This window comes from Rattus norvegicus, chromosome 16, assembly GCF_021556685.1.
Source record: "Rattus norvegicus strain SHRSP/BbbUtx chromosome 16, alternate assembly SHRSP_T2T, whole genome shotgun sequence".
Taxonomy (NCBI): Eukaryota; Metazoa; Chordata; class Mammalia; order Rodentia; family Muridae; genus Rattus; species Rattus norvegicus.
Genome location: NC_141549.1, coordinates 78,173,867 through 78,189,277, shown reverse-complemented (window position 1 = coordinate 78,189,277; position 15,411 = coordinate 78,173,867). Strand labels below are relative to the sequence as shown.

The 15,411-nt window shown below is 44.7% G+C and overlaps 2 protein-coding genes across 1 annotated transcript; one reads left to right on the top strand and one right to left on the bottom strand.

Annotated features, from left to right (window-relative positions):
* The window catches only part of Erich1 (glutamate-rich 1), a gene marked incomplete at its 5' end in the record, with an annotated part of 52,793,804 nt that overhangs the window by 5,475,086 nt on the left and 47,303,307 nt on the right, over window positions 1-15,411 (bottom strand).
* Fam90a1a (family with sequence similarity 90 member A1A) lies at window positions 4,334-11,932 on the top strand. Its single transcript, XM_087589551.1, has 4 exons — window positions 4,334-4,450; window positions 9,104-9,279; window positions 9,502-9,583; window positions 10,672-11,932. The coding sequence occupies exons 1-4, from the start codon at window positions 4,334-4,336 to the stop codon at window positions 11,566-11,568; spliced, it is 1,272 nt and encodes a 423-aa protein (XP_087445677.1). The 3' UTR covers window positions 11,569-11,932.

Below are 15,411 nucleotides of genomic sequence, written 5' to 3'. Positions count from 1 at the left end.
GACAGGACAGTCTGTTCTCTCCTTAGACCTCTGCTGTGTTACTGAAGGCTTTGGCTTTGTTGACTCCCAGAAACCAGGTAACACATACCGTAAGGTATGAAGTCCTGGTGACTCAAGCTCAGGGTAACCTGGTGTGGGACCCTGGCAGTTTCCCCTAGGTTTGCCCTTCTCCCATTGAAACAAGAGGATGCTCAACAACACACAGTAACAGCAGGGCTGGAAGTCACATAGCTCATGTTGGCCATATGGTAGACCAAGGCCAGAGGATTGCCTCCATTTCAGGGTTCAGTTAGCTACTTGCTGGGCTGTTAGACAAACATTTCTCTAATATGATACAATTCACTGAACCTCACATGTCGTCTTAAACTTGTTATCCATCCCTGAGTTCAGGACATTGCAAATTTTCTACATGTGGCTTTTGCATTAAGTGTGTTCATGACAATGCCCACAGAAGTGCCTGTATTTTTCTGTGATTATGTGTTTGAGACAGGGTCTCCCAGTCACTAGAGGTTCAACAACTTTGCTATCTCTGCTGGCTAACAAGCTTCACTGGCTTGCATCTCTCCAGCCTACTAGCCTGCCAGAGTGCTGACACAGCTACATCTATAGCTTTCTGTGGATGTTGTCGTCCCCAACCAGCAGCAGCTCAGGTAACTCTGTTTGGGTATCCCATGTGGGATCCTCCCTGGTTCCATATAGGTACCACATGGAATGAAACTCTTTTGACTCAGGCCTAGATGTAATCATCCCTTTTATTTCATTGGATGAAGTGATGAGATGAGAGCCACACCCAAGCTTTATGGATACAATGATTAGGCTGAGCCCAGAAGGTTGTTTTCTCGGATCTAACTCTCCCTAGGACTAGGCCTAAACACTTCTAGCCTTCATACAATCAAATCCTCCGCAAATCCAGACCTTGAAGTCTTCAGCTTCCAACCTCCATCTGCTAACTGAGGCCTAGAATGTTTCAGCCTTGTGACTTACTGTGGAATATACTGACCCTTTCTAGCCTGTTCTCTCTCCAACCTATCCCGGTAAAACTGCTGTGCACACCACCACACCTTCATTCCTCTCCCTGTGCTTCTCTTAAGTAGTCTCTCTTTCCTGTTCTCTTCTCATGAGAGTTGGGTCTGTAGCATCTCTGACTCATTCTATCAAATATTTCTCTGATTGAATACTTTGCCTCTCAAACATGGCAGCTTTCAAACATGGCTGCTTTCAAACATGGCTGCTTTCAAACATGGCTGCTTTCAAATATGGCTGCGTTCAAATATGGCTGCTTTCAAACATGGCTGCTTTCAAATATGGCTGCTTTCAAACGTAGCTACTTCCTTCTTCGAAATAACCTTACTTTCTTTGCTGTAGGTTAACGGTGTGTACTACGGGTGTGTCTGTAGACTGGCCAGGTCCTATTGTGATCAAGAGTGTCTGCATTCCACTCAGAGCACATAGGCCTAGAAGGTCTTTTGGATGTGATCCTTTTTCACAGCAGCCATGTTGCTAGATTAAAATTCCTCTACACCTAGGTTATCCTGATCTAAGCCCTGGCAGGTCCCCTAAATCTTTCACTGGAGCTGAAGAAGGTTCAACAACAGGGATTGACAACAGTGCCAGTGTTCACATATGAGATACCAGCAGTACAGTAGACAAAGGCCTGAGGATTGCATTCATTTCAGAACTCAAGGGGCTTCTTAGTGAGTTTCCAATCAACTTTGGCTCCAAGGTGAAACAATTCACTGTCCTACACTTCAGCTTAATCTCAGCTTTCACCTATGATTCCAGAACTGTGAAACCTTCTAGTAGTTTCTATAGCATGGGTTTTGCAATATATTTATCCTTGTCAACACCCACTGAAGAATCCTGAACATGCAAGGCTTTGGTGACTGCATCAAATGCTGAGTTCATCTTCTCTCTTTTTCTGGCCTTTTGTTCTTTCCTGTTTCTCTCTTCATGGCCACGTGTATATGTGTGTTGCAAATCATGTGAGAATGAAGGAACATCCATGAGCCTCTGAGGCTTTCCTTGCAATATATTGCCCCTCAGCTAGGGGGTCACTGGAAGGACAGACAGTTTGGGTGTCAGCTCTGAATTAAGTAAAACAGAACACTTTTAGAGCCTTTGCCTGGGCTTCCCATAACCACTCACTAGTCACCAAAGTAGGCCAATCAGTGTACCCAAGGTGACCAGCACCTCACTCAAGGGCCCCTGTAATCACTGACATATGTAACCCTTCCCTTTCATACCTGACTCATGTTTCTCTAGAATGAAATATATTGTTCTGTATAGATAAATCCTCTTAGTATCTTCCTTCGGTGCCAAGGAAACTCAAAGCCAATATTTACCAGGTTGCAGAAATTGCTTAGTCAGCTTCTGTGACAGCTAGTCTCCAATGAAGATGGAGAATCAACACACGCCTCTTCTGGGACTCCATCTGGGTGAGAAGTGTGTGTGCTGATACACACAAACAGATGTTGAAACATCTGCATTCTAATGGCTTCTGCTGACATATTTCTCATATACTTTTCCTTTAATTGTATGTTACCAAGGTAACTAAATACCCTAGGTTTGTTACAAAGCAAGATTTAGAGAAGGAAGGAGTATAACACAGACTCTTTCCCATATGTCTGATAAACCATCAGCTCCATTAAGATAAAGATTATTGCAATATTCCAGAGACATCCAGGCTTCTCTGTGACTGTTCCGCATTCAAGTACAGCTGGTAATGTATCAAGAGTTCTAGTATGCATCTGTCATCTGAAAATAAGCATCTTGATAGCTGTGGCTCCCCACAGGCTTCTTCTCTTTCAGCAATTTCAGACACCTTTTCAGACACCTTTAAGTGGAAGAAGCACACACTCTGTGTGTGTGTGTGTGTGTGTGTGTGTGTGTGTGTGTGTGTGTGTGTTTCGTTTTCCACCAAGAACTATATAATATAACTTTTGCACTTAAAGCTCTCCCTGAGAAATGTTCAGTGATCCACTGGGACACAGAGGACCCACCCAGGGTACTCTGCCAGCTGACTAATTTATGGTCATAGACCCAAATCTCAGCATTCTTCTCTGGTGGATCCCACACATCATAAAGAATTTGTGATGAAGTCCAGTCCATTGTCTCATCTAGCCTCAGGACTGGCTGACACAACAGGCCTCCACTTACCCTAGGGTTCTCTCCTCTTTCAATGAGGGAATATTCTGTTCCAATGAGCCTTTGGCTTTCTCTGAGCTGATGGAAACGGGGCAGCTCAATGGCCCCAGGTCTTAATGTGGGACTCCATCTATGAAGTCGTTTGGCTTTGATATCCTGAAATAGCAGAAAAACAAGAGTTTTAACCAACGAAATTAAGTTTTGTGACATGACAGGAAACTGTGATCTTCTGCTGCCCATCACTAAGTAACCAGTACCTGCATTTCCACCTCCAAGCTTAGTCAATCTGAGACTTAAGGGCTTAAATTTGGAACATTCTTGGAATACAGTGGAAGCCAAGGTTCTGACATTTCTTCTGGGTCATCTTATGATACACTTACATAAAACAAACCATTCAAAGGCATTTACCATGTTTGGCCATATACTTTCACTCTGTATTCCGTGCCTTTAAGTGTTAAATCAAAACTGTATTCCGTGCCTTTAAGTCTCCAATCAGGACTGTATTCCGTGCCTTTAAGTCTTCAATCAAGAATGTGTTGATGCCTTAAGATCAGGTGTTTTTCTTACTTGGCTACTTTGGTTAGATTGAATCACAGAGTTCGTGGCCTAATTTGGTTAGATTGATTCACACAGTTCGTGGCCTAATTGGTTAGATTAAATCACAGATTTCGTGGCCTAGGGGGCACCTTTAAGAACCCAATGCCACACCTTCCTTTCAGTCCCGTTTGAGCCGGCCGTCTGAACGGGGTGCCTCGTGTGCAGCTCCAGACGCTACAGCTGAGAAGCTGCTGAACAGACCACAGACAGAAGGCAGGCTCTCAGGAGGAAGTCTTTTACCAGACTTTCCTTGAGGAAAGTAGTTAGAAACAGGAGTGTTTTGAAATTAATCTGAAGTTCCGTGATGGATTTCTCACGTAAGGGTAAGGGCATTTCACTGAAATACTACTTTCTCCTTTAGAGTTTGACTGTAGTGAGGGATTCTTGAAGGGAAACATTCCCTGAATGTTCCTACTTCAAGTCCCTGAGTCCCTGATGGAATACACTTGGGAGGTGGGAACAGGAAGAGGTTCATTTGCCATAGCCATCACCCGGCCACATATTCCTACAATGTCATCAAACTTAATTCCATTGCTTGAAACTCTTTTTGTTAACTTCTGTTTCAGGAAATCCAAGCCAACGGGTCCACAAAATGAAGTCACAAGTGAAGACCCAGAGCAATCCAGCCACTCCAGCTCCAACGGCCCAGAGAAAGCCAGGGGCCTCATGGAAACAGACTCTTCCACCAGTGAAAGAGGAAGACCCTAGGGTAAGTGGAGATCTGTAGGTGTCAGCCAGCCCTGGGCCTAGGTGAGAGGTGGGCAGGGCTACACCACAAACTCTTTGTGTTTTGTGAGATCCACCAGAGAAGAATGCCCGGATATAGGTTTAGGCCAATAAAGAGCCCTGTGTAGCCAGCTGGGACAGTGCACTGGGTAGCTGGGTCCTCTGGATCCCAGTGGATCACTGAGCCTCTCTCCCAGTGAGTTTCCTGCATGGAAATCAAGTTCTAGGTTGTTGTATTTCAGTTAACAAGAATAGAACATAGTCTCTGGAGAGACCTCTCGTTTAATTCTGATAGGTCTGCCTTTATACGTTACTTGACCTTTTTCCCTTACTGCTTTTAATCTTCCTTTGCTTTGTGCATTTGCTGTTTTGACTATTATGTGATGGGAGGAGTTTCTTTTCTGATCCAATCTATTTGGAGTTCTGTAGGCTTCTTGTATGTTTATGGGCATGTCTTTCTTTAGGTTAGGGAAGTTTTCTTCTATGATTTTGTTGAAGATATTTGCTGGTCCTTTGAGTTGGGAGTCTTCACTCTCTTCTATATATTATCCTTAGGTTTGGTCTTCTCATTGTGTCCTGGATTTCCTGTATGTTTTGGGCCAGTATATTTTTCCATTTTACATTATCTTTGACAGTTGTGTCACTGATTTCTATGGAATCTTCTGCTCCTGAGGTCTCTCTTCTATCTCTTGTATTCTGTTGGTTTTGCTTGTATCTACACCTCCTTGTCTCTTCCTTTGGCTCTCTATGTCCAGGGTTGTCTCCCTTTGTGCTTTCTTTATTGCTTCTATTTCCATTTTTAATTCCTTCACCTGTTTGATTGTATTTTCCTGGAATTCTTTCAGGAAGTTTTGTGATTCCTCTCTATAGGCTGCTACTTGTTTATTTATGTTTTCGTGCGTTTCTCTAAGGGAGTTCTTCATGTCTTTATTGAAGTCCCCCATCATCATTATCAAATGTGATTTAAAATCAAGATCTTGCTTTTCTGGTGTATTTGGATATTCAGTGTTTGCTTTGGTGGGAGAATTGGGCTCCGATGATGCCGTGTAGTCTTGGTTTCTGTTGCTTGGATTCCTGTGCTTTCCTCTCGCCATCAGGTTATCTCTGGTGTTACCTTGTTCTGCTGTTTATCATAGTGGCTAGACCGTCCTATAGGCCTGTGTGTCAGGAGTGCTGTAGACCTGTTTTCCTGTTTTCTTTCAGCCAGTTATGGGAGCAGAGTGTTCTGTTTTCAGGTGTGTAGTCTTTCCTGTTTACTGGTCTTCAGCTGTTCCTGTGGGCGTGTGTCCTGAGCCCACCAGGCAGGACACTTGGAGGAGAAAATTTGATCTTACCTCTAGACCTGGGATGAAATTGCTCATGGGGGGCTGCTTTTGAGCTCTCCGTGAGGGCTGCAACCAGAAGGGCCTGCCCCGCCTTTTTCCCAGGTCCCAGGTGCACCAGGGCCCCAGATGTAGTTAGGTGTTTTCCTCTGGAGTCAGAAATGTGGGCAGAGTGTAGTCTCTTCCAGCTTCCCCCTTGTCTTCAGTGTCTGCCCTTCTGAAGGTTTAGCTCTCCCTCCCACAGGATTTGGGTGCAGGGCGCTGTTGACCAGTCCCTTCAGATTCCAGCGGTGTCTGGACCGAAGTGGACCTGCAGCTTGCGTGCCCCTATCTTCCAGTTCCCACAGGCTCTATACACTTTCCTCTTAGGCCAGGGATATGGGCAGGGGTGGGCAGTATTGGTGATCTCTCCTGCTCTGCAGTGTCAGGAGAGCCCACTACTCTGGGCTGTGAGCTCTTGCTCCCATGGGGTTTGGGAGCAGGAATCTGTGGGATTTATTTACATTTCAAATGTTATCCCCTTTCCTGGTTTGCCCTCTGAAAACCCCCATCCCATCACCCTCCCCCTGCTTCTATGAGGGTGGTTACCCACCTACCCACTTATCCACCTACCAACCACCCACCTACCAACCCCTGTATTCCCGTACACTGGGGCATTGAGCTTCACAGGTCCAAGGGCCTCCCCTCCCACTGATGTCCTACAAGACCATCCTCTCCTACATATTCAACTGGAGCCCTGGGTTCCTCCATTGTACTCTTGGGTTGGTGGTTCAATCCCTAGGAGCTCTAGGGGCAGGGGTGGGGGGTATGTTTAGTTAATATTGCTGTTCTTCCTGTGGCTTGTAAACCCCTTCAGCTCCTTCAGTCCTTCCCTCAACTCCTCCATTGGGGTCGCCAAGTTCAGCCTGACGGTTGGCTGCACGCATTCACATCTGTATTGGTCAGGCTCTGGCAGAGCCTCTCAGGAGACAGCTATATCACGTTCCTATCAGCAAAGCACTTCTTGGCATCAGCAATATTCTCTGTGTTTGCTGGCTGTATATGGGATGGATCCCCAGGTAGGGCAGGCTCTGGATGGCTTTTTCTTCTATTAGTTTAAGTGTACCTGGTTTTATGAGGTGATCTTGATCCACTTGGTCTTAAGCTTTGTACAGGGCAATAAGAATGGGTCAATTTGCATTCTTCTACATGCTGAACTCTAGTTGAACCTGCACCATTTGTTGAAAATGCTACCTTTTTTCCATTGGATGGTTTTAGCACCTTTGTCAAAGTTCAAGTGACAATATGTGTGTGGGTTTATTTTGGAGTCTTTAATTCTATCCCATTGATCTACCTGCCTGTTTCTCTACCAATACCATACAGTTTTAATCACTATTACTCTATAAAACTGCTTGAGATCAGGGATGGGGATTCCTCCAGAAGTTCTTTTATTGTTGAGGATAGCTTTCACTATCCTGGGTTTTTTGTTATTCCAAATGAATTTGCAAATTGGTCTTTCTAACTCTATGAAGAATTAACTTGAAATTTTGATGGGGATTGCATTGAATCTGTAGCTTGCTTTTGGAAAAATGGCCATTTTTACACTATTAATCCGGCCAATCCATGAGCATCGGAGGTCTTCCCGTCTTCTGAGATCTTCAATTTCTTTCTTTAGAGATTTGAAGTTCATGTCATACAGATCTTTCACTTACTCAATTAGAGCCACATCGAGTTATTTTGTTATTTGCAACTATTGTGAAGGGTGTGGTTTCACTAATTTTTTTCTCAGCCTGTTTATCCTTGGAGTAGAGGAAGGCTACTGATTTATTCAAGACACTTTGGCTAAGTTGTTTATCAGGCTTAGTAGTTCTCTGGTGGAAGAACGTTTGAGGTCACTTAAGTATACTATTGTATCATCTGCACATAATGATATTTTGAGTTCTTGCTTTCCAATTTGAATCCCTTTGATCTCCATTTGTTGTCTGATTTCTCTGACTAGGACTTGAGTCCTATATTGAATAGGTAGGGAGAGAGTGGGGAGCCTTGTCTAGTCCCTGATTTTAGTGGGATCACTTCAAGTTTCTCTTCATTTAGTTAGATGTTGGCTACTGGTTTGCTGTATATTGCTTTTACTATGTTTAGGTATGGGCCTTGAATTCCTGATCTTTCCAAGTCATTTAACATGAAGGTTTGTTGAATTTTGTCCAATGCTTCCTCAGCTTCTAATGAGATGATCATGTGTGGTTTTTTTTTTTTCCTTTGAATTTGTTTCTATACTGGATTACCATGCCTGAATTCCTGGGATTAAGCCTACTTGATCGTGATGGATGATTGTCTTGATGTGTTCTTGGATTTTGTTTGTGAGAATTTCACTGACTATTTTTGCATCAATATTCATAAAGGAAATTGGTCTGAGGTTCTCTTTCTTTTTCGCGTCTTTGTGTGGTTTAGGTATACCTATAATAATAGCATCATAGAAGGAATTCAGGAGTGTTCCTTCTGGTTTATTTTTTGTGGAATAGTTTTGGCAGTATTGATATTAGGCCTTCTACGAATGTCTAATAGAATTCTGCATAATCCCAACTGGTCCTGGGTTGTTCTGGTTGGGAGACTTTTAATGACTGCTTCTATTTCTTTATGGGACTGCTTAGATGGTTTATCTGATCCTGATTTAACTTTGGTACCTGGTATCTGTCTAGAAACTTTCCATTTCCTCCAGGTTTTCCAGTTTTGAAGAATATAGGCTTTTGTGGTAGGATCTGATGATTTAGAATAGGCACATACTGGGTTAAAATTTGGAAATGGGTAAGTGGATTCATCCCTCAATCAGGTGCAGTGCCTAACCTCTGAATATGATCTCTATAGGTCCCATTTTCATGGTGCCAGGAGGTAGTGTCTATGGAATGAGTTCTCTGACATGAAGGGTACTTCTATCTTGGAGATAGTTATATAAATGTCTGGGGGTTCCTAAGATCTGGGGCCCTGTTACATTTGCCACACTGATCCATGCTCCTGACCATATCAGAGGTATCAGAGGGCCAGACAAAGGAACTGCTCCCCCTGCATCTGAAGCAGACTGAGAAAAAGCTCAGCTCCTCTTTGGCAGGATTGGTCTGATGGCATATACAGGGTTTCCAGGGTTTCCCCATACATCTCCCAATTATGCTTCTCTCTCCCAGGTTCAAAGAGACAACCAGGTGGAGTTCCAACCCGTGCTTTAGTGAATGTTGTCCTTGGAGAGAACATTAAAGGGTCTTTGAGCCTTGAGGGGGGATTGAGGGTGGAGAGGTCCCTGGATCCCGTTTTGGCTCATAGATCTCTTTTGCTCCTCACAGGTGAAATGCAGAGACTGTGGAGCCTTTGGCCACATTGCAAGAAACAGAAGGTGTCCCATTAAGCGGGGCCTTTTCCTCCTAGTTGCACAGCCTCTGGGAGCCAAGAAGGAGAAAGAGAACATGGATCCTTGCAGGCCTAAGGGTCTACAGAAACTCAGTCAAGCTGCCAGACAGAGGTAAGTGATGGGAATGGATCTGGCAGAAGGGAAGGCTCCAGGTAGGACGGAGCTCATGGGGATACCATGTCTTATCTCCCAGTCTCCAAACAGAAAGGGCCAGAGAGCTAGTAAATGGTCTTCTCACAAGAGAGGGAGAGAGAGAGAGAGGGAAGGAGAAGGGAGGGAGGGAGTATTTGAGACTAAAGCCGACGTCTTCCCACCATATTGTTTGTCCCACAGGTGTGATGAGCAGCAGAGAAAGACAACCTTCCAGAAATTTCCAACAGAGCTGCAATGGAGTAACCAGCAGGGCAGCTTGGCTGTAAGTACAAATACATACCCTGTCCCTGAAAGTCCCTTCCTCTCTGCTCTGCCGCTTGCACCTTCTTCTGCATGGTCTATTTGCTCACCCAGTGTCCTCTGTACACACCAGGCTTCACAAACCCTCTCTGGCAGCAACGATTCATTTGTTCATTTTCATAGTTCAGATGGACTTGGGTTTGGAGGAGTGAGTGAACCTCTGCTTTAGGTCTCCTTTATAGGTCAGCTTACCTGGATGATAGGCAGGTTCCTCCTTGTTTACCCATGTAGGTCTCCAGGTCTTCGCTCCTTCTGAGGTCAGATTAAAAACATGGCCTGTTCTCCAAGCTTTCTGGTGACCTGTGCATATGGCCACAGGCTTTGCTGGCGCCATTTTGAACTGACTTTGTCTGCTCTTTCTATAAAACTAAACTTATGCTAGAGAAGTCTAAGCAGCATGAACACATTCATTTACACCTTCCCAATCTGTTGCCTACATCATTGACCTCAAAAACCATTGTGAGAGACAGATTCAAGGCAAGCAAATGCCTCTTGCCCTCCTTCATATCCCAAGAGAAATTATTAGAATTTTCAAAACTATGCTGTCAATTACATGGTAATTTGATTCTAACTGTTCTTCTAGGACCACAGAAGGATCATGGACATCTTCCTAGCTGTCTCTATGATTATCCATATGTCAATATTTCCCTTCATGTACCTCTTGTCCAAAGACAACACACACACACACACACACACACACACACACACACACACACAGAGAGAGATGAGGGGAGGAGACAGAGAGAGAGAGAGAGAGAGAGAGAGAGAGAGAGAGAGAGAGAGAGAGAGAGAGAGAGATTTGGATTATCAGAATAAGGTTCACTTAAACTTTGTAGGGAGACTGAAACTCTCTCCCTTCCACTTTCCAACCCACCATGCTGCAAGTTTTGGATAGCTAATGTGGGTCACCACAGCCTGATGATTTCACAGCAGACTGAGCTGCTCATGCCACCATAAATCCCATGAGCTCCTGGTGTTTTGAAAGCCTTGACTGTCCTTCCATGCTGACAGTGCCCTGCTCATCTTACCATATCTCTATCTTTTCTACAGCAACCACAGATGTCAATCATTCCTGGCTACAGGAAGATGTCTGAGCCACCAGTTGAAATGGCTCTTGGGAAGCAGACGTGCCCTGAGAAGCCTGCCCTGCAAAGCTTGGACAGCCCCTTCATCGTACATTCCAGACAGAAGGAAGGTCACAACATGACTGTCCCCAGTGTTGCCAAGCCAGTGTTCAGACAGGATGGCAGAAAAACAGCCTCAGAAAACCTACTGGATCAAAAGCTACAGGATATCTCGCATCAACACCCTGTTGCCGTCCCCAAAAGGAAAGCAATTAGTGAACTGTTTCACAAAGAGTCAAAGACCCAGGGTCCCAGTAAGAAAATGCAACCTAGCCAGCATCCTGTCATCCACCAAGATAGACAGAACCCAAAACTCAGCTTCTGGGCCCCAGATGAGGAAATGTCCCAGTGCTCCACACAACCTAGACAGAATCCCCTGAAGAAACAAAGAATAGACTCTACCAATGCACCAGAGGAGAGCCATGCAAGGACTGCTTCCAAGAGCACCCTGGACAGTCTGTCTTATCCCATTGCCAACACACTTGAACTAAAAGATGCAGCCGAAATGAGCAAGAAAATAACAGTCCAGGTGCCCAGCACTGACCAACAACAGCTACATGGCAGGGCTGCTCTGGTCTCAACCAGACCCTGTATTGAGTCTGGCCAAGCCCTCAGAATGATCTTTACCAAACACAGCCATAATTTCTGGAGCTCCAGGTTCCTGACAGTGCCCGCACCACTTCCCATTGAGAAGCAAACGCCTCAGATCGAGAGCCCTGCCTTCCCTGAGGAAGGGGAGGCAGCAGGATCCCAGGTCAAACTGAGTGTCCTCTATGAGGACCTTCAGGTCTCCTCCTCCTCAGAGGACAGTGATGGAGAATAACCTGTCACCTGAAGAACAGATGCCACCTCCCTGCTCAGACTTGCCAGATTCTTTCAAATTGATTGTCCCCCACCTTAACCAAGTAGCTGACATGACTGTATCCTATTAATTTGCTTCCAAATGAGCACCCTCTATGGTGGGTGGGATCACATTCCTTTCCTCTCTTTGCCACTAGCCGCACCTCAGCATGATTCTGGACTCTGAGGTGAGCCTCTGAGAATCACTCTGAAGAAAAGTCACCATTCTCTCCACTCTTGTCATCAGTGACCTCTAGTATGTCCTTTCAGCTACTTCAGTGTTCAAAACTATCTGCCAGTTATCCTATTGTATGAGATTTTCTACTTTCACCAATAAAGTTGCCCTGGAAATTATGTCTGTGCATTCGTGTTCTTGTGACCAGTGCATGAGGTTTCTCATACTCCCTGTGGCCCAATAGCTATCCACAAACCCAAATGGTGCTCAACCTACTGCATCGGGTTCACCATGTTGACACTTAGGCCTTTTGACACTGTGCACAGGTATCTCCCACCTGTGATCTTAAGACCCTTGAGAGACAGGACAGTCTGTTCTCTCCTTAGACCTCTGCTGTGTTACTGAAGGCTTTGGCTTTGTTGACTCCCAGAAACCAGGTAACACATACCGTAAGGTATGAAGTCCTGGTGACTCAAACTCAGGGTAACCTGGTGTGGGACCCTGGCAGTTTCCCCTAGGTTTGCCCTTCTCCCATTGAAACAAGAGGATGCTCAACAACACACAGTAACAGCAGGGCTGGAAGTCACATAGCTCATGTTGGCCATATGGTAGACCAAGGCCAGAGGATTGCCTCCATTTCAGGGTTCAGTTAGCTACTTGCTGGGCTGTTAGACAAACATTTCTCTAATATGATACAATTCACTGAACCTCACATGTCGTCTTAAACTTGTTATCCATCCCTGAGTTCAGGACATTGCAAATTTTCTACATGTGGCTTTTGCATTAAGTGTGTTCATGACAATGCCCACAGAAGTGCCTGTATTTTTCTGTGATTATGTGTTTGAGACAGGGTCTCCCAGTCACTAGAGGTTCAACAACTTTGCTATCTCTGCTGGCTAACAAGCTTCACTGGCTTGCATCTCTCCAGCCTACTAGCCTGCCAGAGTGCTGACACAGCTACATCTATAGCTTTCTGTGGATGTTGTCGTCCCCAACCAGCAGCAGCTCAGGTAACTCTGTTTGGGTATCCCATGTGGGATCCTCCCTGGTTCCATATAGGTACCACATGGAATGAAACTCTTTTGACTCAGGCCTAGATGTAATCATCCCTTTTATTTCATTGGATGAAGTGATGAGATGAGAGCCACACCCAAGCTTTATGGATACAATGATTAGGCTGAGCCCAGAAGGTTGTTTTCTCGGTTCTAACTCTCCCTAGGACTAGGCCTAAACACTTCTAGCCTTCATACAATCAAATCCTCCGCAAATCCAGACCTTGAAGTCTTCAGCTTCCAACCTCCATCTGCTAACTGAGGCCTAGAATGTTTCAGCCTTGTGACTTACTGTGGAATATGCTGATCCTTTCTAGCCTGTTCTCTCTCCAACCTATCCCGGTAAAACTGCTGTGCACACCACCACACCTTCATTCCTCTCCCTGTGCTTCTCTTAAGTAGTCTCTCTTTCCTGTTCTCTTCTCATGAGAGTTGGGTCTGTAGCATCTCTGACTCATTCTATCAAATATTTCTCTGATTGAATACTTTGCCTCTCAAACATGGCTGCTTTCAAACATGGCTGCTTTCAAACATGGCTGCTTTCAAACATGGCTGCTTTCAAATATGGCTGCTTTCAAACATGGCTGCTTTCAAATATGGCTGCTTTCAAACATGGCTGCTTTCAAACGTAGCTACTTCCTTCTGCGAAATAACCTTACTTTCTTTGTTGTAGGTTAACGGTGTGTACTACGGGTGTGTCTGTAGACTGGCCAGGTCCTATTGTGATCAAGAGTGTCTGCATTCCACTCAGAGCACATAGGCCTAGAAGGTCTTTTGGATGTGATCCTTTTTCACAGCAGCCATGTTGCTAGATTAAAATTCCTCTACACCTAGGTTATCCTGATCTAAGCCCTGGCAGGTCCCCTAAATCTTTCACTGGAGCTGAAGAAGGTTCAACAACAGGGATTGACAACAGTGCCAGTGTTCACATATGAGATACCAGCAGTACAGTAGACAAAGGCCTGAGGATTGCATTCATTTCAGAACTCAAGGGGCTTCTTAGTGAGTTTCCAATCAACTTTGGCTCCAAGGTGAAACAATTCACTGTCCTACACTTCAGCTTAATCTCAGCTTTCATCTATGATTCCAGAACTGTGAAACCTTCTAGTAGTTTCTATAGCATGGGTTTTGCAATATATTTATTCTTGTCAACACCCACTGAAGAATCCTGAACATGCAAGGCTTTGGTGACTGCATCAAATGCTGAGTTCATCTTCTCTCTTTTTCTGGCCTTTTGTTCTTTCCTGTTTCTCTCTTCATGGCCACGTGTATATGTGTGTTGCAAATCATGTGAGAATGAAGGAACATCCATGAGCCGCTTAGGCTTTCCTTGCAATATATTGCCCCTCAGCTAGGGGGTCACTGGAAGGACAGACAGTTTGGGTGTCAGCTCTGAATTAAGTAAAACAGAACACTTTTAGAGCCTTTGCCTGGGCTTCCCATAACCACTCACTAGTCACCAAAGTAGGCCAATCAGTGTACCCAAGGTGACCAGCACCTCACTCAAGGGCCCCTGTAATCACTGACATATGTAACCCTTCCCTTTCATACCTGACTCATGTTTCTCTAGAATGAAATATATTGTTTTGTATAGATAAATCCTCTTAGTATCTTCCTTCGGTGCCAAGGAAACTCAAAGCCAATATTTACCAGGTTGCAGAAATTGCTTAGTCAGCTTCTGTGACAGCTAGTCTCCAATGAAGATGGAGAATCAACACACGCCTCTTCTGGGACTCCATCTGGGTGAGAAGTGTGTGTGCTGATACACACAAACAGATGTTGAAACATCTGCACTCTAATGGCTTCTGCTGACATATTTCTCATATACTTTTCCTTTAATTGTATGTTACCAAGGTAACTAAATACCCTAGGTTTGTTACAAAGCAAGATTTAGAGAAGGAAGGAGTATAACACAGACTCTTTCCCATATGTCTGATAAACCATCAGCTCCATTAAGATAAAGATTATTGCAATATTCCAGAGACATCCAGGCTTCTCTGTGACTGTTCCGCATTCAAGTACAGCTGCTAATGTATCAAGAGTTCTAGTATGCATCTGTCATCTGAAAATAAGCATCTTGATAGCTGTGGCTCCCCACAGGCTTCTTCTCTTTCAGCAATTTCAGACACCTTTTCAGACACCTTTAAGTGGAAGTAGCACACACTCTGTGTGTGTGTGTGTGTGTGTGTGTGTGTGTGTGTGTTTTCCACCAAGAACTATATAATATAACTTTTGCACTTAAAGCTCTCCCTGAGAAATGTTCAGTGATCCACTGGGACACAGAGGACCCACCCAGGGTACTCTGCCAGCTGACTAATTTATGGTCATAGACCCAAATCTCAGCATTCTTCTCTGGTGGATCCCACACAACATAAAGAATTTGTGATGAAGTCCAGTCCATTGTCTCACCTAGCCTCAGGACTGGCTGACACAACAGGCCTCCACTTACCCTAGGGTTCTCCTCTTTCAATGAGGGAATATTCTGTTCCAATGAGCCTTTGGCTTTCTCTGAGCTGATGGAGACGGGGCAGCTCAATGGCCCCAGGTCTTAATGTGGGACTCCATCTATGAAGTCGTTTGGCTTTGATATCCTGAAATA

Coding starts and splice junctions, on each gene's coding strand:
- Fam90a1a (XM_087589551.1), top strand. CDS start 4,334: ATGAAGTCACAAGTGAAGACCCAGAGCAATCCAGCCACTCCAGCTCCA. Junction 4,451..9,103: donor TGAAAGAGGAAGACCCTAGG/GTAAGTGGAGAT, acceptor TGCTCCTCACAG/GTGAAATGCAGAGACTGTGG. Junction 9,584..10,671: donor ACCAGCAGGGCAGCTTGGCT/GTAAGTACAAAT, acceptor TCTTTTCTACAG/CAACCACAGATGTCAATCAT.